At 21.2% G+C, this 25,071-nt stretch overlaps 3 protein-coding genes across 4 annotated transcripts in view; 2 read left to right on the top strand and 1 right to left on the bottom strand.

The window, feature by feature from the left end:
- LOC122512482 (transient receptor potential-gamma protein) overlaps nt 1-25,071 on the bottom strand; it is a 227,031-nt gene that overhangs the window by 173,272 nt on the left and 28,688 nt on the right. The gene's annotated exons all lie outside the window — the stretch shown is intronic.
- Nucleotides 584-9,618, top strand: LOC122512483 (probable tyrosyl-DNA phosphodiesterase). The gene is made up of 6 exons (XM_043628342.1): nt 584-1,047; nt 1,193-1,273; nt 2,808-3,849; nt 6,591-7,133; nt 7,414-7,615; nt 9,278-9,618. Exons 1-6 carry the CDS (start codon nt 960-962, stop codon nt 9,413-9,415), a joined length of 2,094 nt encoding a protein of 697 aa, XP_043484277.1. The 5' UTR covers nt 584-959; the 3' UTR covers nt 9,416-9,618.
- LOC122512487 (protein THEM6-like) lies at nt 15,586-24,682 on the top strand. Its single transcript, XM_043628348.1, has 4 exons — nt 15,586-16,201; nt 20,863-21,077; nt 23,171-23,356; nt 24,544-24,682. The coding sequence occupies exons 1-4, from the start codon at nt 16,045-16,047 to the stop codon at nt 24,652-24,654; spliced, it is 669 nt and encodes a 222-aa protein (XP_043484283.1). The 5' UTR covers nt 15,586-16,044; the 3' UTR covers nt 24,655-24,682.

Consider the following 25,071-nt stretch of genomic DNA (forward strand, 5'->3'; position numbering starts at 1 on the left):
ATTATAGTAATTATAATTTTTTAATAGTCATTATAATAACAATAATTAATTTTTAATAGTGATTATTATTAATAATAGTATTTTTTAAAAGTAATTAATATTATTATTTTTATTTTACTGTTTATTTATATTTATTAATTTTTTTAATTTTAATATTTCCACTTCTTCATTTTTATATCCAACATTTTTTAATTATGTATTTAAAATTTTTTTTTAATTAAAGAATAATGAAATTTAAAAATTAATTATATTAATCTAGTAATTATTTAATTTATTTTTTTTATAAATTGTTTTAATCGATATCAATAAAATATTGATTGATTTATAATTAATTATTTAAAAAAATTATTACCTCTATGTTAATAACCGTATTTTACCTATATTTGTGTGTAAAACGATATATAATTGATTAATTATTATTCTCAATGCTAAATCAATAATAAAATCAATAATTTCAACTCAATTTATTATTTGAATTTTGAATTTCGCGCGCAAAAAGCACGGACGTTACGCACTATTACAAAACTATTACAATCGAATTCTTGGAATTTACGTTTTTACAAATTCATTCATCAATTGTAAGTTGTAACAGGTGCATGAGTTATTTCATTAAAGAATTAATTCATTGACAGGTAGTCATTTCATTTAATTAAAGCCATTTTAAGTGCCAAATTAATTGTATTTATTATAAAAATTTACAATTCTGATTCGTTTATTTATTAATATGTTACAAGATAAGGAATATTTAATGAAAAGAATTAAAGAAAATTAATAAATAAGTAAAAAAAGTGTATAATTCATCATGACACGAGTGCTGACATCTAGTCTCGAGTTTCTCAACTACATTCATAAACAACTTGCATAGTTGTCATTCAGTTATCAGAAGAGAAAACGGAGAAAACACAAGCAACAGAAGTGAAATTAAAATATGTTAGAGAAAACAATTATCTTTTAATTTTATGTCAATAAAAATAAAATATTATCTGAAACCATTATATTTGAGAACATATTTCTTTAAAATATCTCTGATGGATAAATTAATGACAGGTAATTTTGTAAATCATTTTAGTTTTTAGGTTATGTGTATTTATCTTTTTCCTTTTGTTCGCACAAAGTAGTAGTTTTGTTATATAAAAAGTGTTTAAAAACGTTTACAATGTTTAAAAAATTATTAATATTTGTTATTTTACAGTTAAGAAGACATTATGTCCATATCAGGAGAAATGTTATCGAAAAAATCCCATCCATTTCAACGAAATGTCACATCCCCACTGTGAGTATTTAGTATTTTTGAAATTACTAATTCTTTCTTTCTTTTGTTTTAAAAATTGCCTCTAATTACTAAACCAGGCTTCGCAGTCAATAATTAATTTTAAAAAAAGTATCTTCAAGACTGAAAAAGGTAGTTATCGAAAAATTAAATTTTGACGATTAGAAAATTCGTTTTAGTCAATTCACAATAAAAAATTACAAAAATTTGAAATAATTGATACATTTTTCGAGAAATATGTTTAAAATTGTATTAAAAATAATTGAAATCCTGTGAAAAATTTTTTTATTTATGAAAATAATTAAATTCTTTCAGACGAATTTTATTTTTTTTTTTAATAATTAAATTTTTAGGAAAAATTTTATTATTTATGAAAATAATTGAATTCCTGCAACGAATTTTATTTATTATTTTTAAAGAATTGAATTCTTGTGAAAAATTTTATTATTTATGAAAATAATTGAATTCTTGCAACGAATTTTATTTATTTCTTTTTAAATAATTAAAATTCTGTAAAAAAATGTTATTATTTATGAAAATAATTGAATTCTTGCAACGAATTTCATTTATTTCTTTTTAAATAATTGATATTCTGTCAAAAATGTCAAAAATTTTTTTAAATAATTGAATTCTTGCAACGCATTTTATTTATTTCTTTTGAAATAATTGAATTCTTGTGAACAATTTTATTATTTATGAAAATAATTAAATTCTTGCAACGAATTTTATTTATTTCTTTTTAAAATAATTGAAATTCTCTCAAAAATTTTGTTATTTATGAAAATAATTGACTTCTTGAAGACGAATTTTATTTATTTTTTTAAGAATTTAATTCTTGTGAAAAATGTTATTATTTATGAAAATAATTGAATTACTGCAACGAATTTCATTTATTTCTTTTTAAATAATTAAATTCTTGTGAAAAATTGTATTATTTATGAAAATAATTGAATTCTTGCAACGCATTTTATTTATTTCTTTTGAAATAATTGAATTCTTGTGAACAATTTTATTATTTTTATGAAAATAATTGAATTCTTGCAACGAATTTTATTTATTTCTTTTTAAATAATTTAAATTCTGTCAAAAATATTATTATTTTTTAAAATAATTGAATTCTTGCAACGAATTTTATTTATTTCTTTTTAAAATAATTGAAATTCTGTAAAAAATGTGTTATTTGTGAAAATAATTGAATTCTTGTGAAAAGTTTTATTATTTATGAAAATAATTGAAATTTGTGACTTTTATTTAAATAATTGATTTTTTAAAATCGTTTTACAAAAATTTAATAGAATAATTCAATTATTTCGAATAATTTAATTCAAATTGTATTAAAAATAATTGAATTCTTACTATGAATTTCATTATTTATGAAAGTAATTTAATTCTTATAAACAAATGTTATCAAAATTTTGGAAAATAATTAATTTCTTTCAAAGAATTTTATTCAAATAGTGTAAATATTGAAAATAATTGAAATATTAAATATAATTGAAAATAAATGTTTTCTAATGTTCAATATTCGCAATTTCAGTGGAGAAACTGGTAATAAATCGCCTCGACGATATTTTAACGATTCCTACTCATCTCGACTTTGAGTGTCCCGACAGATCTCAGTTGCTGGATCAACTAAAAGTTTTGCAAATTGTCCTCAAAAAGGAGAGAGATCGAAATGGAGGGACTGCAAGTCAAGAATCATCAAAAATTCCAGAGAGTACAAAAAAGACAGTAACTGATTCACCAAAAAAGAATTTAACCCCCAAAGGCAAGGAGACAATATCCGATGATTTAAAGCAAAAAATAGAGCGAAACAGACAAGCAGCATTGCTAAGAAGGGAAAATAAATTAAAAGTACTTGACGCAAAGGCCGAATTACTTGCAAGTTACGAATCTAGTTCGAGTGGACGGGAAAAATCTCCAAAACCAAATTTAAAACGAAATATCACCAACACTGATGTGACTAATCAAAAGAAAGCGAAAACATCAGATTCAACTTTCTCCTCTCAGTCCAGTTCGAGTTCAAGTACAAATAAAAATTCATCGTCATCAATAGCAGAGGATTTTTCTCTCTGTAAAACGTCAGCGGGTCGTGAAAATATTCGAAGGCAAGCTTTGGAAAAAATGCAAATGGCTGGATTTAAGGCGAATATCGTTGAACCTGGTGAATTTGCTCTAAAATATGCACTCTCGGAGCCCTATCATTTATTTTTCACTCGAGTTGAAAAAATTAAGGAAACCTACAATCAACCTCTCTCGATAACATTACCAGAAGTTCTCGATATTAGTCTTGGCGAAATTGTCGAGAGTTTGCATTTTAATTTCATGATTGACATCGGTTGGGTGTGTCTTCAATATCTCTTGGCAGCTCAATCGGCCAAAATGCTTGTATTCTATGAGAGTCGAGTCGACACCGAACCATTGCCAGCAAATATCACTGCTATCGAAATTCCAAAACCCTCAGCTTTCGGTTGTCATCACACGAAAGTTTCGCTTTTGAAATATAAAGACGACGGTATTAGAATTATTGTCTCGACAGCTAATCTCTATTCCGACGATTGGGAAAATAGAACACAAGGGTGAGTTCAATTTCATTTTCAGGGATTTTTATTAAAAGTACTGGAAAAAATTAAATTTTTAGATTTCATAACAAAATTCTGAATTTTTGCTCTCTCTTTGTTTGCCTCATATAAACTACGAAATTACCACGAATTCTAAATCAAACCTTCAATTTTTTTTCTATTTCTATTCTGTTTCAATTTTAAAAACTTGAACGCAATTCTTTGAAAGAATTCAATTTTCTTAATAAATATTAAAATTCTTTCCAGAAATTCAATTTTTAAAAATTTAGAAAAATAAATTTATTGCAACATTCAATTATTTTCATAAATCACAATATTCATCACAAGAATTCAATTATTTTTAAAATCAATAAAATTCTTCGCAGAAATTCAATTATTTTCAAAAATTTTTTAAAAAAGTCAGCATTTCAATTATCTTTATAAATGAATATGAAAATTCTTCGACAAAATTAAATTATTTTCAGGAATTTTAATAAAATTCATTGCAAAATTCAATTATTTTCATAAATCACAATATTCATCACAAGAATTCAATTATTTTTAAAATCAATAAAATTCTTCGCAGAAATTCAATTATTTTCAAAAATTTTAAAAAAAGTCAGCATTTCAATTATCTTTATAAATGAATAGCAAAATTCTTCGACAAAATTAAATTATTTTCAGGAATTTTAATAAAATTCATTGCAAAATTCAATTATTTTCATAAATCACAATATTCATCACAAGAATTCAATTATTTTTATAAATAATAAAATTATTCGGAGGAAGTGAATTATTTTAAAAAATACAATAAATAAAATAAATAAAATAAATAAAATAAAATAAATAAAATAAATAAAATAAATAAAATAAATAAAATAAATAAAATAAAATAAAATAAAATAAAATAAAATAAAATAAATATGTATTCAAAAATACAATACTAATAAAATTCAATTATTATCAAAAAAATTTCTTAATTCAATGATTTTCAATATTTTTAAATAAAATAATCTATTTTAATAAAATTTACCCAAAAGAATTCAATTATTAATTAAAAATTTTGATAAAATTCCACACAAACATTCAATTATTTTCCAAAAAAATAAAAATTTCACAGGAATTCAATTATTTAAAATGGAATTTGCATAAATTTTTTCAAAAAAATCAAATGTTTTAAAATTTGGCATTAAATTCTTTGCAATAATTCAATTATTTTCATAAATTTTAAAATTCCTTTCAGGTATTTAAATATTTTCATAAATAATAAAATTATTCGGAGGAAGTAAATTATTTTCACAAATACCAATATTCATAATAAGAATTCAATTATTTTCAAAAGTAATAAAACTCAATTATTTTCAAAATTTGTAATAAAATTCATTGCAAAATTTCAATTATTTTCAAAAAAATATTCTTAGTTCAATAATTTGTATGCCTTTTATTTTAATAAAATTTCCCAAACGAATTCAATTATTTAAAAACAATTTTGACAACGTTTTACACACATATTTAATTATTTTCTAAAATTATTAAAATTTCACAGGAATTCAATTATTAAAAATAGAATTTGCATAAATTTTTTCAAAAAAAGTCAATTATTCGAAACTTGTTTTATGAAATTCTTCGCAATAATTCAATTATTTTTATAAATAATAAAACTCATTGCAGAATTTCAATAATTTTTAATAGAATTTTAATCGAATTCTTCGAATAATTTAGTTATTCTTAAAAATTTTATTAAAATTCGTCGAAAAAATTCAATTATTTAAAAATTTGTTGATAAAATTAATGTAAAGAATTCAATTTTAAGAAACATTCAATTATTTTTAAGAAACATTTAATTATTCAATAAATTATCTATGTTTGTATTTAAATAATCGAATCTACGTAAAATTTTCTAATAAAAATTTATTTAAAAATTAATTCCAGTCAAAGTTTTAAATAATAATTTAATTTTTGAGAAGTCATTAATAATTGCAATTTTTAGATATAATTGAATTTTGTAAAATTTTCAAATTAAAATCTTTGAATATCTGAATTTTTCATACTTTTAACTAACAATTTTGTAGAAATAATTTTTTTGAAGAAGTTTAATTAATTTATTTTTTAATTATTTGAAGTTTTCATTTTCTAATACATATTTAATTAAAGAATTTTCGAATAATCGAAATTTCGTAAAATTGAATTGTAAACAAATGAATTTGAAAATTCTCAAAAGAACTTTACCAAAAATGATTAATAATAATTGATTTAAAGAAGAATTTTAGTTAAAAATTCTAGAACATAATAATTGAATTGCATAATAATTTTAAAGAAGTTTTAGAAACAATATTCTTATAATATAAAATAATGATTTTATCAGTCGGTCATCATTAATTATTATAAAACACGAAGAAAGTGATCACTTTCTTCGTGTTTTATAATAATATTCTTATCTGTTATTGAATTTTAAAAGGTTTGAATTGGAAATTTTGAAAATCTTAATTCCCATGGAAAAATAATAATGATTAAATATTTATTTAAAAAAGAAGTTATTGATGTTTTCGAATAATTTTCCAACTAAAAAAATTCGTAAATAAATGTAATAGAACATTTTTTTTTAATATCCAATAATTTTTAGAGTGAATCAAGAATATTCTTTAGGTTCAGGGAAAAAGGCAAAATTTTGTCTAGAAATCAGGGAAAAACAAAATTAAATGTTTGTGGCAACCTTATTTTTTTTAAAATCATAATTAATATAAAAAAATTATTTTCAGAGTTTGGATATCGCCCCATCTTCCACGACTTCCAGAATCGGCAAATTCAAACGATGGAGAATCGCCAACTGGTTTCAGAAAGGATTTCGAACGTTATCTATTGACCTATAAACAGGGGAATTTAACAGAATGGATTTACGCAATAAGAAATGCAGATTTCTCGGCAGTAAATGTATTTTTCTTGGCATCAGTGCCGGGAAGTCATAAAGGACGAGACGCCAATAATTGGGGGCACAAAAAATTATCGACAATTCTTTCTCAACACGCAATATTACCGGCTGACTCGTCATACTGGCCAATTGTCGCTCAATGCTCAAGTATTGGTAGTTTTGGTCCTAATTTCGAAAATTGGCTACAAAAAGATATTGTCACATCAATGTCAAAGGAGAAGAATGCAGGATTGAAGAGTACTCCTAGTTTTCAATTTGTTTATCCGTCAATCAATAATTTTACCGGCAGTATTGATTGTCGTGCGGCTGCATGCTGTTTGCCTTATAGTATGAAAACGCACTCGAAACAGCAATGGATCGAGAGTTATATGTAGTGAGTATGGAGTAAAAAAATTATTTTCCCGACTGGGAATTAATATTAATTAAATTGGTATTAAGTAAATATTAGTCAAATTAATATTAAGTAAATATTGATTAAATTATTATTAAATAAATATTAATTAAGTTAATAAGTAAATAGTAATCAAATTTATATTCAATAAATATTAATTAAATTAATATTCAATAAATATTCTTTACCTAGATTAATATTAAAAAATATTCTGTAAAGATTTTACATTAAAGTAAATTTTTATTTTTCCGTTCATTTGCAGCCAATGGAAAGCGAGTAAAATTGCGAGAGACAGAGCAATGCCACATATTAAATCATACACGAGAATTTCGCGAGATTTCCAAAAAATTCCTTGGTTTGTTTTAACCAGCGCAAATTTGAGTAAAGCTGCTTGGGGAACATTCAGAAATTCGAATTATATTATGAATTACGAAGCTGGTGTTGTTTTCATTCCAAAATTTATAGTGAGTATTTTTACATTACGTCATTAATTAATTTAATTAATAACTAATTATTCTATAATTAAAGTTCTTAAATAATTGCAATTTTTGTAAAATTTTATTAAAAATAATTTACAGTTTTTAAGTATTATTATTAAATTTTTTAAAAATCAATTTTGTAGAATTTTTATTTGAAATTTTAAAAGTAATATTCAATTCTTAAAAAATTTTAATGAGAAAAAATTTAAATAAAAATTTGAAAATTAAAATTTACAAATGAAAATTAATGAAAATTTAGCTACAAAAAATTTGTATTTAAATTTTTGAAACAAGTAATTCTTCGAATTGTTACATTATAATTTTTTAAAATTCTATTATTTCCAATACTTTCAATTACATATTTTCGAAAATTCCAAATATCTACAAAAAAAATTAATTACATGAAAATTTCCAGAGTCTAATTTTTTAGAATTATTATTGAAATTTTGGAGAAATCAATCATTTTCAAAATTTTTAATTAAAATTCTTTAAAAAGATCTTTAAAAAAAACTTTATTAATTCTCTAAACATTCTATTGAAGAATTCAATTATTTTCAAAAAATTACAATACAATATTTTTTAAAAAGTAAATTTCAATTTTGTAAATTTCTCAATTGTAGGTAAATAATTAAAAAAACCTATTATCTTTCAAAAATTTTATATTAAAATATTTTTAGAAAACGAATTTTAAGAATTTTTTTATAATAATGTTTAAAAATAAATTAGTTTCAATTTTTTTGATTAAATACATTTAATAATTCAGCGTTATAACTTCTAAAAAAAGATCATGATGATTTACAGTTAAAATTTTTATACAAAATCGAATTTTTCTTTTTAAATACTTAATTGAATTTTTTATGAACTTTCGTTAAATTATTAAAAAATTTATTTAAAAATATTTTTAAAAAATAATTATAAATAAAATAATAAAAAGAATTAAAAGCAATTACACTTTTGGAAAAATTTTAGAATTTAGAAAATAAGAATTTAAAAAATTTAGAAAAAGAAAAATTTAGAAAATCAAAACTTAAATCAGAAATTGTAAAATAAATTTTAGAAATGAATACTTGTTAGAATTTTTTTCTTTTAGAAATCAGAACTTGTTAGAAAAACATTTTTTAGAAAACTGATTTTATTAGAAATCGAGTTTCTTAGAAAAAAGGTTAAAAAAAAATATTCTTTTGAAAAAGTGATCATTTACCGTCAGGGAAATATAAAATTAAATTTTTGTGGTAACACTGAATAAAATATTTGTGATTTTTGTTTTTTGAAACAAAAATAAAATAATTCAACTGTTTGAAACTTAAACTCAAACCGAAGCATGTAATGAGATTTAGAAATGGAATTAGAATTCAAATTAGAAGAATCATAAACATAATTAAAATTAGAAATAGAAATCTATTTATTTATAATAATAAATAATAATTCATAAATATCACAATTTATTATTATTTACATTTATTATAATTTATAACCCTTTTTGTAATAATTACAATTTATTATCATAATTATATTTATAACTTAAGTCATTTATTGCAATTTATCAATATAGCATTCGTTTCTTTATGTAGAATAAAAGAGAAAGTAATTAAAAATGTTATTTTTTCTAACATTATCAATAATTATGTTAATTTTTTTTTCTTTCAGACAAAAGAAACGACATTTCAAATTAAAAAGGAAGAATCTTCGGATATTCCTGTTTTTCCAATGCCATATGACCTTCCACTGACTCGTTATGGACCACAGGACAAAGCATTTGTGATAGAATTTTTTGATAGTGCATAAAACAATTTCTACTAACTAATTAAAGGTAATACTGATAAAATCTGGTATTATTTTCCACAAAATAAATTATCAAGAATATTTAAATTCTACCGGAAAGAAATTAATCAATTTTATTTCAATTCTATACAAATTAAATTGTTCGTTTATTATACAAAGAAAAAGCACATGTACAGTATATTTTCAAATAATTATTTTCTAATAAAATTTTTTTTTATAGAAAAAGAAAAAATTGTTTTAATTGAAAAATACATTTATTTATCTAAAGATATCAAGATAATTATAATTTTAATTATAATTTTTCCTTTAGGATATTGATTGAAATTTGAAATTTGAAAATTTTAAATTCTTTGGGTGTTTTGAATTTTATTTTATTTTTTTATTTTTTTATTTTTTTACTTGATGTCAGTTGCAATAGTGATTATTGCATATAGAAATCGTGCTTTCCATAAAAAATCAGTAGGAAAGTGTTTTCTGATTAAGCGACTTCTTTAGTGGCGCATCGGTTTCGTACATGTTTTGTATTTAAATTGCACATAACGAAACGAATATGCTTTTCACTGTGCAGTAATTACGCGTAAGGCAAGTGCGTATAACAATACAAATAGTTAATCAATCTTTTCATGGGCTTACAAATTAACCTTGAAACTTCTTTCATTTATAATTAAAAGTAAAAAAATTAAAAAAAAATGCTTCCCATAAATTAAAATCTACTCAAAAATTAAATTTTTGCTTGTAAAAAATTAGTACAAAATTAAATTAGGAAAATTAACAATTAGTACAACATTTTTCAAACAAAATAATTTCATTAATTGAATAAATAATAAATACAAAAATATAATAATAATTTCTTCAATTAAATGAATAAATAAAAAAATAAGTACAAAAATAATTTCTTTAATTAAGTAAATAATAAATAAATAACAAAAATAATTTATTTAATTAAATAAATAACTAATGAATAAATACAAAAATAGTATTTTTGTTAATTTTTCTTATAGAATTAATTTATTTTGTTTATTTTATTTCATTTATTTCAATTATAAATTAATAAATTTCAAAAATATTTCCTTTCCACCTGTTTTACTATATATTTCTTTTCGTCTAAAATCTTGAAACTAAATATTTAAAATTCTTTTTTAGCAAAAAATGACAGTTTTTTTTTTCAATTGTCAATTTACGAGTTTGACCTCATCACCTCATATGAGTCAAAATAAATTTTAACGTGATGCTATAATTTGACACACAGAACTCATATATTTTATGTGCAAAAAATAATAAATTTTTTTCTTCTCAACAGAAATTTAATAAATTATCGGATTTGTAATTTTAATTGTTCGTTGATCTATGTGACACATTGCAAATTGTACTTTTTTTCATTACAAAGTTAATATTTCTCATTGACACAGTAATATTTTACACGATTATTTAACATTTAAAAGAAACTGATTAACGAATTTTTTTTCTTTTTATCATTTAAAAAAAATTGATTAAAAAATATATTTAGTAAAGAATGTTAAAATAAAAAACTTTATATAAAGAATATTTATTTACTAATTTTTATTTGTCAATAACAATTTTTTTGCTGATTTTTATTTTTGATAAAAAATTGTTTTCTAATTTTAATTTTTTAATAAAAATTCTTTTACTAATATTTTAAATTTTTTGGTAACAATCATTCTTTTACTAATTTTTATCGTTTAATACAAAATTTTGTAATCATTTTTATTTTTTAATATTTTATATTCTAAAAATAGAATTTTTTTTAAAATGATTATTTATTATTTATTCGAAAACAAAATTCAGAATTTAAATTAGAAAAATAATTGTCTTAATAAAATTGAAGTACTTTTCCGTAAATGGAAAATATTCAAATTTCGAAAGTGCATTAAATGTTATAATTATGTACAACTATCGTAACTCGTCGTGATGTTAATCATTCACTGATTTCGGGATAATTTCACTTTGAGGTCTACATTTTACGTAACAGTTGTTGCAATTTTCGAGAATATCACAAACAAAAATTTTATTTAAATATAATATAAATATTCTCAATTTATTGCCTTCCACTTTTTCCAATCATTATAAACAATATTTTTCGTATTATTTTATTTATTATTAAAAATTATTTAATTATTTATTATTTATTTTTATTCATTTAAAAAATATAAAAACTGTCAATAATATTGTTAATAGAAAGAGGAAAATACTAAATAAAGAGAAAAATATTTATTTATAGACGAGACAAATATTAGACAAAAATAAAATAAAAAAAAAATAAAAATTAATAATTATTCATTCAAGTTAAAAATTTCCCTTTGGTATTTCACAATAAAAAACTATCGATAACAAACAATTTATGTGTTTTTCCACTGAACTACATTACAAAAAAAAATATCGGTAACAATAAAAAATAAAAATTGTTACCAACAGGTTAATTTGAAAGTTGAAAATGAAAACATATCATTGGTCACTGTTATATAATCATTGACATTAATTAATTTTGCAGAAAATAAAAACAAGAAAACTGGGGTTTTAAATCACACTGAAACGTTATTTAATAAATGGTCAAGACCATTCAATAAATAAATTAGTGCAATAACTTGATATTAATCGACTTATTTCCTCGCCTAGGAAAAATTAAAAAAGATTTTTTTTCTCACTATCATTCTCGCAGTCTTAATTAAAGTGATATTTATGAAATTGTACCAAATATAAAACTTTCCTTCCATAGAATTTAACCAAAGAAAAATTATCAATTGCAACAAAAAAAATGAAATTTTTACCAATAATTTATTGAGCAAGTTTCCTCAAAGATCTCGTTTAGCAAGTTTGTAATCTTTAATTTATTCCGGAATTTCATTGTTAACGGGTTAAAAGGGGTTTTCCCTTGAGAGTTCATTTGATATCATTCGTAATTGATATTCGTGTAAAAATTATTTTTATTTTATTGGAAAATCCTTTTATAGGGGAATTTACAATCTATATGTTAATTTATTGTTTTCTTTATAGAAACAATTTTTTTAAATGATTCATTTTAGAATTTCCGTATTTTAATTTTTTGAATTTTCCCATTAAAATTTATGTATTTTATTAACTCTATATTTGGGGTTAAATTTCAGGGGAGAATCTTTAAATTTTTACTCTAAAGTAACAGGAAAATTTTGTTTTTAAAAAAAAATGTTTTCTTGTATTTCTCTGGTATTTTTTTAGTATTTCAAAATAAAGAACATAAATATAATAAAATTAAAAAAATAATATTGATGTAACGATAAAATAAATAATTTTGACGAGAGGGACAAAAAAGAGTGAATTTCAATACAGTAGAAAAAACTCCAAAAAAGTGTGAAATCTAATTTTATTTTTACCAAAAAATTTATCCAACTAAAAAAAGTTTTTATTACAAATGTCAAATCAAAATTTTTTGAATTTGAAATTTTATTCTTTTTAGGTAAACAAATCAAATATTCTTGGAGTTATTTTTCAAAATATTAATAATTCGACAGAATTTACTCCAAAAAAATTTTTTTTATGGGAATTATTTTGATTTAAAATTTTAATTTTTTTTGTGGATAAAAATAAAACAAACTTTAACTCTTCTCGGAGTTATTTTCCAAAGTATTAATATTTCGAGAAAATTTACTCTAAATTTTTTTTTTTTTGAAAATTATTTCACGTTGAAATTATACTTTCCTTGGATAAAAATAAAATAAAATTCCACTCTTCTCGGAGTTGTTTTTTAAAGTGTTAATATTTTCAGATAATCTTCTCCAAAAGAAGTGAATTCTTACTCTATAGAGTGTGAATAAATTTGTAAATAAAGTATTTTTCTTTAAAAATAAAATACAGAGAGCAACAAAAATTAATTAATAAATATTTTTCTCCGAAGAAATAGTAAATGAAAGTAAAAAAAATTCGTAAGTAAAATATTTTACTCAAAAAAAAATTGTAAAAATATTTAAATAATTAATAAGTAAAATATTTCCCTCTAAAAAATAGTAAAAATATTTTCAAAATTAGTAAATAAAATATTTAAAAAAAAAAAAAAAAAAAAAAAAAAAATAGAAATAAAAGGAAAAAAAATTAATTTTTAAGAAGCTCTTTTTTTGGATTTTCGAGTGATTTAAAAAATTTTCAACCCCCACCCGGAAGTCTAGATATCCGGATGTCCTCCGCGCAGATGCAAACTCCCTTCTAGTGGAACAAAGCTTACGAACGTCTGGCTCTGCACGCCGGTAGACGTCGATCAGTCCGTGAAATGTCGTTTATAAGGCAAGGTGTTTTGTGAAAGTGTCATGTGTACCGGACTCACCCCCCCAAAAAAAAACAACTATCAATTTAATTCTCTCACTTAATCAATAACACAAAGTAAACAAGTTTTCGCTTGAATTCCGCTAGACCTAAATAAAAAAATAACTACGACAAAAAAGCTCTCGAAAAAAAGCTTTCTACCGAAAAAAAACACAATTTTCCCTCCGTGAAAAATATTATAAGTTTATAAAAAATTGCAAGTTTAATAAGTAAATAAATAATAAATAAATAATTAATTGATAAATAAAAATATAAAAATTTTTCATTAAGTAAAATTAAGAAAAACATATTCTCGAGATTTTCTGTCTACAACAGAAAATTGAAAAAATAATTAAAAGAAAATAATTAAAAATTGAAAAAATTTTTCCACAAATTTAGATTGTCAATTGTTCGATTGACAAGAAAAAATTTTTTTCCGACGAATTAAGGGAAGGAAGAAATCATCGAGCCTAAAAAAGTGGACCAAGGATGCTGATAAAGCTCTATTGTTAAGGGGAGAAAAATTTATTTATTTCCTGATAAGTTTTGAATTAAAAAAAAATTATTCCATCCATCTAGTGCCACGTTGTTACAACAAAATTTATTTTTTGCTTTCACCGCAAACGAAATCAATGAAAAATTAAAATTCCACTCATACACGTATTACTCCAGTGATTTGTCAAGTCAAAACAAAAGAATATTTTCTCGTCAGAATTATTTTTTTGTAACCAATTTTTTTTTGAAAGCATCTTCCATTTTTTTTTTGCGAAGGAAGACGTCACAGAGACTTGCAAAAATTTGATTAGGGAAAAAAAAGTTACATTTTTCCCTCGAGATTCTAGTCAAAACTTTTAGCTTCTCGAATTAAAAGGAAACATTTTTTTTTATAATAAAATAAAAAATAACTAAAGGAATAAAGGAGAAGAAAAAAAGGAACAAAAAGGAATAAAGAAGAAAAAAAGAACAAAAAGGAATAAAGAAGAATAAAAAAGAACAAAAAGGAAGAAAGGAAAATAAAAAAAGAACAAAAATAAATGAAAGAGAACAAAAAGGGAGAAAAGGAGCGAAAAAAGAACAAAAATAGGTAAAAGAGGACGAAAAAAGGAATAAAAAGAAATCGAAAAATAAGGAAATAAAAATACTGCCAATGAAAAAAATAATATAGAAAATACAGAAATACTAAAAATACAGAAATACAAAAAAATACAGAAATACTAAAAATACAGAAATACTAAAAATACAGAAATACTAAAAAATACAGAAATACTAAAAAAACAGAAATACTAAAAATACAGAAATACCAATAAAATAAAGAAATACAAAAAACACAGAAATACTGAAAAATACAGAAGTACAAAAAAATACAGAAATACGAAAAATAAATTGAAGAAAAAAATTGACAATGAACAATAATTACTGATACTAAAAAAATAACAAACCGAATACGATATTCACAGAGGAAAAAAAAATGTGAATGTAAAAATAATTGGATCAAAGTGAAAAAAAAATAAAAATCAACTACAAAACGAAAAAAATAAAATCAACAATCAATAATGATCCATTTAATCAAATGATTATTCTTCAGAAAGGAAATTTTTATTACAAGGTCGAATCAACTTCCGGCGAAGGAGAGACGCATTGCAGTGTTAAATATTTATTAGATTGAAAATATTTCACTCATAATAAACAGGAAACAAAACGTCCTTAGATCAATAACCTGAAGATCATTTTTATTATCACCCTGAACAATTTTCGCAGAATTTCTATAATTTTCTATACAGAATCAAACAATTTTTTCTTTAAAAGAAAAAAATACCACAAAAATAGGATTTTAAAAAAAAATACCAGAAAAATTAGAAAACACTACTAATTTTAATTTTCACTCGAAATTTCAAATTTAAAAAAAAAAAAAATTGTATCAAGTACTATTTAAACTGGAAAAAATTTTTCAAAAAATATTTTTTTTGGTGTCAATGAAAAATTTCAAATTTGGGATGAAAAATCTGTGATTGAGTGGCAAAAAAATGATGATGATGGTGATAATGATAAAAAGGAGAAGAAGTGGTAGTTTATTGATGAGTAGTCGACTTGGAAACGAGTTGTGCTTCAAGGAATCGATATCATTCAGTGGAGCAGTGCGACAGGAGAAATTTTCCGTTTGACCATATAAGGAACAGTGGGTGAAAAAAAAACAGTTTCAAAAGAAATAATTTTTAAAAAATCACCGAAAAAAACAATTTTTAACAAAAAAACGAATTTTCAAAAAAAAAAAATACAATTTTCAAAGAAAAAAAGTTTTTTAAAGAAAAAAAAAACAGTTTAAAAAAAGTGAAACAGAAGAAATGTTGGTGTGTTGGGTCCTGGCAGGTGTCCTTGGAGCAATCGTGCTCCTTTATGTGATTGTGGAAATTCACTATTTCCTCAGGATGTTAATAACCGTATTCTTTGCTCGATTTTGTCGTAAACGAGTTCACATTCTCGACGAGACTTCTGTTTATGGTACGTATATACAAAAAAAAATTTTTTTTTCTTTGTAAGGCCAAATTTCTACATGAGTTTGCAATTTTAATGACAATTATTTTCATCGAACTTGTCGCGCCCATGCGTAAACAAAAATAATTTCCGCGAGCAAAAAAAGGAAACTACTCATTGTCAATAATAATTGAATTATAAATATATGGAATAAAGAAATTTTTAATTGGACCCAAGAATTTTTTTAGGAATGAAGAATTTTTTTTGCTTCTTCTTGAATCAATATTGTCGGTGTATTTAAAACAAGTGTCATTTTTTATTAAAGCCATTGGTAATTAATTGATTTTTCAATTCTTTATTTATTTTTCAAATTATTTTTTACTCTTTTTATTATTTTCTATTTCTTTCAATATTTTTTTTTATACTACTTTTTGCTTTTTACACTATTTTTTACTTTTCGTATTATTTATTATTTTATTATTTTATCATTAAGTATAATTTTTAATGAACAATAATAATTAATCAATTAGTTTTATTTATTTATTTACTTTTCAAATTATTCTTCATTCTTTATATTATCTTTTAGTTTTTGCAATATGTTTTTACTTGTTATACTATTTTTTATTTTTTAGATTACTTTTTCCTTTTTTTATTTCTTATATTATTTCAATAATACTTTTCTACTCTCTTTATATTTATTCTTTGCAATAAAAATTTTTTTTCTGGAAAGAAATTTTTCAATTTAATAAATTTTTTAATTTATTGGAAATTATCGTCACGCGAATATTAACTAGTATAATAAACAGTCGATTTTTTATTATAATTAATTGAAACAAATATCTATATTGAAATCTATTATATTAAAAAAATAATTTTTCTAAAATTTAAGTGAACAAATTTCATAATTTAATATGCTTTTTAATTTATTATTTATTAATTATCTTTACGAGTTTTATAATTTTGTAATAATTTATAATGTCATGTTTATTAAAAAATGAATAATAAGAAAAATAAAAAAATAACAAGTAGAATAATAAATAATAAATAAATTAAATAAAATTAATTATATTAATAATATATGAGCGATATTAATAGTATAAGAATACTGAGTAATATAAATATAAATAAAAAATAACAAATAGAAATAGAAAAAAAGAAATAAATAAAAAATAAAATAATAATAATTGAAGACACAATGAATAAAACTTATAAATTTACAAAGAGATGATAGAAACTGAAGAGGTGAATAGCACCTATTGTTATTTATAAAAAGCTTATAGTCAAGTGCCACTGGACTTAAATTAAGAAAAATCCATAAAATCGTCTAGCCACTTCTGAATTTTATATCAAGTTATATCACAACTTAATTTAAAATTATCCCTTTTCTTTTTATTTATTTCCTGCTTCAAACTTTATATTTTCCAATGAAAAACTAAACTTTTTTTACAAATACATAACTTTTCTCCTGTTTAATTTTTTATTTATAAATAAATAAATTTTGTTTGTTTATTTAAAAATTAGTTCATTTTTACTAATTTCGACTATTTTTGTTAAATAAATTATACTATTAAGAGCGTGTTAATAAATAAATTACAATTTATCCTTAGAATTAACCTATGTTAATTTAAATTAATATAATTATATGATAATTTATTCGATCTTGACCAGAAGTAAGATTAGTCATTTACATTTGGAAAAATGATGCATAGTTATATACAAAGATGCTGCAATTGCTGATAAGAACAACAGAAAAAGAAAGAAAAGGAAAAATTCAATATTACCACGAAGTAAAATTAAAAAAAATAATTACTCTTTTAGAAAAGATGAATTATTCGTAAAGTTCGAAAAAAAAGTCTGTCAATATAATCAAGTCGGTTTTAAATTATTGTCCATCATCTTCAATGTTTATACTTTGTTTTTTATTCAATTTTTAGAAATGTTAAAGATTTCTTAGCTTTTTTTTTTTATTAACTTCGTGAATAATTTGAATTAGCTGTTTCTAGTCAATATAAAATTGTTTACTGTCGAAAAATACGTAAAGTTATTTTACAATAAAATTGAAATTAAAATTAAAAAAAGATTTTCTAATTATTAATTTTTATTTTCGGTCTCGAATTATTTTTGGCTTTTTTAGTCAAAAATTGTTTACTAAAGAAAATTTGTAATCAAAAATCAAGTAATTAATTAGAGTGAAAAGTTTGAGAAAAATAAAAATAGCGACGTCAGAGAAATAAAAATTAATAATCACTTCGATGAAACAAAGTGATCAAACATTAATAAATTGCTGATTCAATTAACTTGTTTTTATCCCAATAAATTTTTTTTCGTTTATAATTTTTTTTTACACTGTGAACTACCGACCTAATAAACATAATAAATAATCTACTTCTAACGCAGCTGCAAAATAAAATGTCAAAACAAACATTTTTCTAATTTACTCCATTTAAATAAGATATTTTTAAATTTTATTTAATTGCCCAATTAATTAATTTCGGTTTCATTCATTTTTTCTTCTTTACATATTTTGCCCTCTACCTTGATGAAATTTAATAAAATAATTGTGGGTCAAATGCAGAAGCCATATAATGTCGTTTCCTCGTGACATTTTTTTAAACCTTGACCTATACTGTTCGTGAATGAGCAGATATTATTCACATATAATGTTACAAATCGCAAAAGAATATTGATTTCTGGTTAAATGTTCCAATTTTTGTCTTAATTCATCGAAAAACTTTAGAATGCATTTTAAGAAAACAGTAAACGTTAAGAAAGAAGAAATAAATAATAAGAAATAAAAAATGAGAAATAAGAATTAAATAATAAGAAATAAATAATAAGAAGTATGTAATAAAAAATAAAGTCATAAGAAATAAGTAATAAAAAAATTAATAAGAAACAAATATTAAACAAATAAAAAAAAATAAGAAAAAATAAATAATAAGAAATAAAGAATAAAAAATTATTATTAATTAGATAATAATTAAAATTTAATTAAAAGTAATGAATAAACAAAAGAAAATAAAAATACAAAGAGCATTGAAGAGACAAAGAGAGAAGAAAAAGGGGAAGAAAGAAAGAAAAAAAAACAAATAAAAAATAAACAAAAATAAATAAATTAACAAGAAAAATAAATTTAAATTAATATATAGTTTATAATTAATTAATATCTAAAAATACTAATTCGTAATATAAATATGAAAAATTCTAAATTGTTATAGACCTTAAACTGATCGAAAAAATTGTTGTTACTTGATTCTATCTTCTCATGACATTAAACAATTTGAAAATTTTGTAAGAATGCCTTTTAGAAGTGTTCAAACCTTGATGTAATATTGAAATATTAAAATTTTAAATTAATATTTATTGTAATATGATGGTATTTGGTAATCAAAATTTTGAGATTTTGAACTATGTCATGTTTAAAAATTTTTCTCTTACTTTTTATATATATATATTTATGCAAATTTCTAACTTTTACTCTTTATGTATTGTATGACGGTGTACTAAACAGTTGCTTGAATAAATAGAGAAAATTCAAAATTGTATATAATTAATAAATATAGAAGAAATTCTAATTTATATTTAAACCAATATATTAAAAATATATTTTAAAAAATTCAAATTAACTATAATAATCTTCATATTTCATATTCAATTATTTGCATCATTTCTATTTCTCAATTACTAGGTATTTTTTAAAATAATATTCAAAATTTTTTAAAAATAAAGGAAAAAAATGTTTATAACTTTCATTTGTCAATTATAAATTTTAATTGAAAATTATTCGAAAACATCAATTACTTCATTATTATTATTTTTCCATAGGAATTAAGATTTTCAAAAATTTCAAATTCAAACTTTTTTGAAATTAAACAACAATATAAAAATATTGTTATAAAATATGAAGATATCGATTGCTCCGAGTCGAAGACTCGGAGTGGTCAATTTCTTCATGTTTTATAATTAATAATAAAAAAAAATAATTAAATTATAATTAATAATTAAAGATTAAATTATTATTTTCTAGAATTTTTAATTATTTTTTATGAAAATAATTGAATTCCTTAAAAATTTTTTTATTATAATATGAAAATAATTGAATTATTGCAAAGAAAATTTATAAAAAAATTTAAAATATTGAAACAATTTAATGTTTTGTATTAGAATTCATATTTTATCTTTATAAACAAAAATTTGAATTACAAATTTTTACGTTCTATTATTTTTAAAATTGCTAAATTTTATTTAAAAATGAGAAAAATTTTTTGAAAATAATTGAAATTAGGACAAAAATTTTATTGACATTTTTGAAAATAATTGAACTTTGGTGAAGAATATTTTTATTTATAAAGATTATTGGGATTTTGATAAGAATTTAAAAAATTTTTTTAACACAATTGAATTTTATGAGAAGAATTTTATTACTTTTAAAAATAACTGAATTTCTGCAATTATTTGTAATTTCTCTAAAATCGAATTTTTTTTTAGTGTTTTCAACAAAAATTTGAATTAAAATTTAAATAATGAAAAAAGTAAAAAAATGTTTCTTTATATGAAAAAAAGCCTTCGGTGTTCATTGTTTATTTTCATGTTTCTGTTTCTATTTATTTTTTAATTTTCTTTTAATAATATAGGTTAATAATTAATTATTAATGAATGAAAATAAATTTAAAAAATTTGTTTCGCAGGTATTTGCACCTTAACAGACGTTGATACTCTTTTGTATCATATGAATAATGCCAGATACTTGAGGGAACTGGATTTTGCACGAGCAGATTTTTATGAAAGAACAAATTTGTATAGAGAAATTTGTTCACAAGGCTCAGGACTTGTGCAAGGAGCTGCCACAATTCGTTATCGGAGGTTCCTAAAAGTCTTCTGTTTTTATAAAATAACATCTAAGGTAATTTAACAAAATTTAATATTAGAAATTGGAAAAAAAATAAAATAAAACAATTATTGGAGTATCTCAATAAATAAATAATTTTTTTTTTAATTTTAAATTAAACTTTAATTAAATATAAGAGAAAAATATAAGTTAAGAGATATTTCAATATTTAATTGTCTATTGAAACAATATAATTATTTTAATAAATTAAATTCCTTATTTTAATTTTATTCCTCTGAAAATTATCATCTTCTTCGAAAATTACTTTTTCGATTTAAATATTTTTGAATATTTGTGTAATTTATTATTTATATAATTTTTATAATCACTTGCAAAACGGTGAATTACTAACACAATTTCCAAATAATATAGGTATTTATCAGGAAAAGACAAACCTTAATTTCATATTTCCTTTTAAGGAATCTTTTATCTTTGAAACTGGAATGAGTATGAAAAAGCGACACAAAAAAAAAAAAAATTCTGACGTTTGTAGTATCCTGTAAAACAAGCTCGATGATAACGTAAACATTTTATAATTGATTGTTATTTATTTTAGCAAATCATAAAAAAAGAAATTAAACTCTATAATTAAAGAGAATAAAATAATAATTCATTACAATTTTAATTCTGAAAATGATTAATTTAAAAGTGTTCTGATCTTTGATCGCCTTGATCTTGATTAATAATAATATTTGTAATGAGACAAAAATGATTCGAAGGAAAAATATTTTTTTTTCTTTCATTCCGTTAATATTGTTTTGTATGTTAATTATTTTGTTTTTGAAAATATTTTTTTTTTAAATTGAAACATTGAAGAATTATTCATTTTCACATCCTAATTGGTGCGTATTCATGAAAGTGGTTAACCTATTATCGAATCTTTATTAATAACTGTTATGAATTCAATCAGCAATGTATTATTTCATAATGATTGGCAATTTTTTTTCTAACCGGTCAATAAAGTTTAAATAAGTAGCACAGTTGTTTGTCATTTTTACATTCATTGATTTATGAGAATTTTTCTTTTCAATATATATGATTCGAAGTTTTGAGGTCAGGATATTTTTCTTTCTTTTTCAAAAATTTCCCAAAAATCAATTCGATTCGTTGACAAAAAAATTTGTTTTGGTCAATAAGTAAAATTCTTCGATTTAAATTAAATTATCAAATTATCAATTAAATGAAAAATTAAATTGAATAAGAATTAAATTAAATTAAATTAAATTAAATTAAATTAAATTAAATTAAATTAAATTAAATTAAATAAAAAGTGAATTAAAATATTAAATAGAAATGAAATTAAAATTTATTTTATTTATTTGTTAACAAAAATTTTAAAGGAGAATTTTCTTTTTAATTTTTTCAATTCAATTAAATTTAAATCAATTTTCGTGGATTAGAAAAAATAATTCATTGAGAGGAATTTCTTTTGACTCAGAGAGAAAATCGGAGAAAATTTTTCAATTAGGAAAAAATTTCATGATTCGAATGAATTTCATTTTATTTAAATTAATCTTTTTTTTTAATAATAAATTTTTCTTGAGTCAAAAAAATATTACAAAAATGTAAAATACATGAAATTTTGTTCACTTAGAAAAATCTCTGACTATTTTGAAAAATTTTCCTTTCGATTCAAAGAAAAATAATTATTCATTTATCTAAATTAATTCCCATTGATTTAGAAAAATTTTCACTGGTTTGAAAAAATCCCCTTTTGATTCAATTAATTTTTTTTTCAATTTGAAAAAATTGGAGTTTAAAAAAAAATTTCAACGAATCAAAAGGAATTTTCAAAAAATTTTCCTCTTGATTCATTGATTTAAGTAAATTCCCATTGATTAAGAAAATTTCCCCTGATTATTTTTTCCAATTTGAAAAAATTCCCTTTGAGTTAAAAAAAACTTTTCGACGACTCAAAACGAATTTTTTTTACTCAATGACATTTAATTTGACTTAAAAAAATTCCTTACGATTTGAAGAAAAATTTCTATTGACTCAGGGAATTTTTTTTTGTCAAGTGTAGGAACTATTTTTAAAATTCAAAGGAAATTATTTTTTATTTTCAAACTAAAAGCAAAATTAATTAAAATATTTTCATTTTTTTTTAGATTGTTTATTGGGACGATAAGACAATTTTCATGGAACATCGATTTATAACTCCAAGTGACGGTTTCGTCCGAGCGATAGCAATTTGTCGACAACGATTGTTGGATTGCAACGCTGAAGCTATCGTGGGTGCTCTTATCAATAAAGGAGTGAAACAAAATGGAAATATTGAGGCTGGAATCACTCAGGTGAATCATTAATTACATAATTAAATTAAGTACCCAAAAAAAAGATAATTAAATAATAATTGGTCTATAATTTCAATTTATTTTCTATATTTAAAAATATAATTTTCAAAAATTACTATTTCTTCAACAAAATTTAAATTCATCAAAATTGCTTTTACTTGGCAATAAATTTTAATAATATCTAATAAAAATTTGGAAAAAATTTTTGAAAAGAAAATAATCAACGAATTTTCTTTATTATTTCACAAAAAGTAAATAAATGTGGCGCTCCACGGTGAAAGGGACCTTATCTCAAAAATAACATTCGTCTTATGTTATTTAGGAGATGGGTCCCTTTCACAAATTTTCTTTTTTTTTTTATTATTTTTCATTATAATTTTTTATTATTCATTTCTGCATTATATAAAAAATAAATAAATTGTATTTTCTCTTTTTTTCTTTTTATTTTTGTATTTTTATCTGGAACTATTAAATAATTTTTTATTATTCATTTATTTTCTACAAAAAGATTTTCATACGAAAAATAAATAATTTGTAATTTTTTATTACTTTTTTTTATTATTTTTCATTAAAATTTTTTATTATTTATATATTCTTATATATTTTCATAATTTTGTAATATTATTACAGTCGAACCTGTCGAAATGCAACTCTATTTTAAAATTCTTTTTGCATTCAAAGATATCCAACATGATTTATTTTCACTTAGCTATAGAATATTGTAAAAATATTGCAAAATTAAATTATAAAACAATTTTTTAAGGATTATTTACTACAATAAAATTTAAAAAAATCGAGTTGCATTCTGACGGGTTTCACTGTAATTTATTTTCCATTATACGATAAATAAAAAAGAAAGAAAGAAAATTGTAAAGAAAATAAAAAATTAATTATTTCTTTCTGTTATTTTCCATTCAGTTCAATTCCATTTTTTTATTATTCACTTCTTGTCTGTATTTTTATGCAATAAATAAATAAATTTTTTTATTATTTCTCTTCATTATTTTTCATTCTAATTTTTTTTTTATTATTTATTTATTGTTATATATTTTCATGATTTTTTAATATTATTCATTTATTTTCTGATATTAATTTTCTCTTCAATCCAAAACATCAAAAAAAAAAAAAAAAAAAAAAATGTAAAGAAAATAAAAAATTAAAAAACGAAAACTGAAAAAATTTTCCAGATTGCAAACGTGAGACCAGAAATCCCACCGGAAGTGGCAAGGTGGATTGAAAGTAATGAAATATCTTCAGCGGCGTTAAGAAAGACACCAGCTGTAATTTCAAATTGCTGACAAAGAGATGACGCCATCGCAAATGGCGTAGAATCATCACAATTTCATGAAACTACCATGGTCTAATTTCCATATATCAACTATGGTTCATTGCACCTTAAATATATTTTCCATATAAATATTAAAAGTACCTGATTGTTATTTTCAAAATGAAGAAAAAGAAGAAGAAGAAGAAAGAAAATTGCGATCCTGCAAAGTGATAACCTCGATTTTATATTCATAAGTGAAGTGCTACCTTGAAAATCACAAGAGTGACGAAAAACAAAAAAAAAAAAAAAGAACTAGTTGCGTCGTTATTAAAATGACTGCACTTAATTAAGAAACATAACTATATTATTTAATTACCACAACTGAAAGAGTGGATCAATTTCGCTAATTAATGGGACAATATTAAACCCCAAAGTGTTCCTGCCTCAA

Source organism: Leptopilina heterotoma, unplaced genomic scaffold (assembly GCF_015476425.1).
Source record: "Leptopilina heterotoma isolate Lh14 unplaced genomic scaffold, ASM1547642v1 Lhet_99, whole genome shotgun sequence".
Classification (NCBI taxonomy): domain Eukaryota; kingdom Metazoa; phylum Arthropoda; class Insecta; order Hymenoptera; family Figitidae; genus Leptopilina; species Leptopilina heterotoma.

Excerpts from the sequence above, each read along its gene's own strand:
- LOC122512487 (XM_043628348.1), top strand. The coding sequence starts at position 16,045 with ATGTTGGTGTGTTGGGTCCTGGCAGGTGTCCTTGGAGCAATCGTGCTC. Across the intron at positions 16,202-20,862 it reads CGACGAGACTTCTGTTTATG|GTATTTGCACCTTAACAGAC; the intron begins GTACGTATATAC and ends TTTGTTTCGCAG. Across the intron at positions 23,357-24,543 it reads TTGAGGCTGGAATCACTCAG|ATTGCAAACGTGAGACCAGA; the intron begins GTGAATCATTAA and ends AAAATTTTCCAG.
- LOC122512483 (XM_043628342.1), top strand. The coding sequence starts at position 960 with ATGTCAATAAAAATAAAATATTATCTGAAACCATTATATTTGAGAACA. Across the intron at positions 1,048-1,192 it reads GATGGATAAATTAATGACAG|TTAAGAAGACATTATGTCCA; the intron begins GTAATTTTGTAA and ends GTTATTTTACAG. Across the intron at positions 7,134-7,413 it reads TGGATCGAGAGTTATATGTA|CCAATGGAAAGCGAGTAAAA; the intron begins GTGAGTATGGAG and ends GTTCATTTGCAG.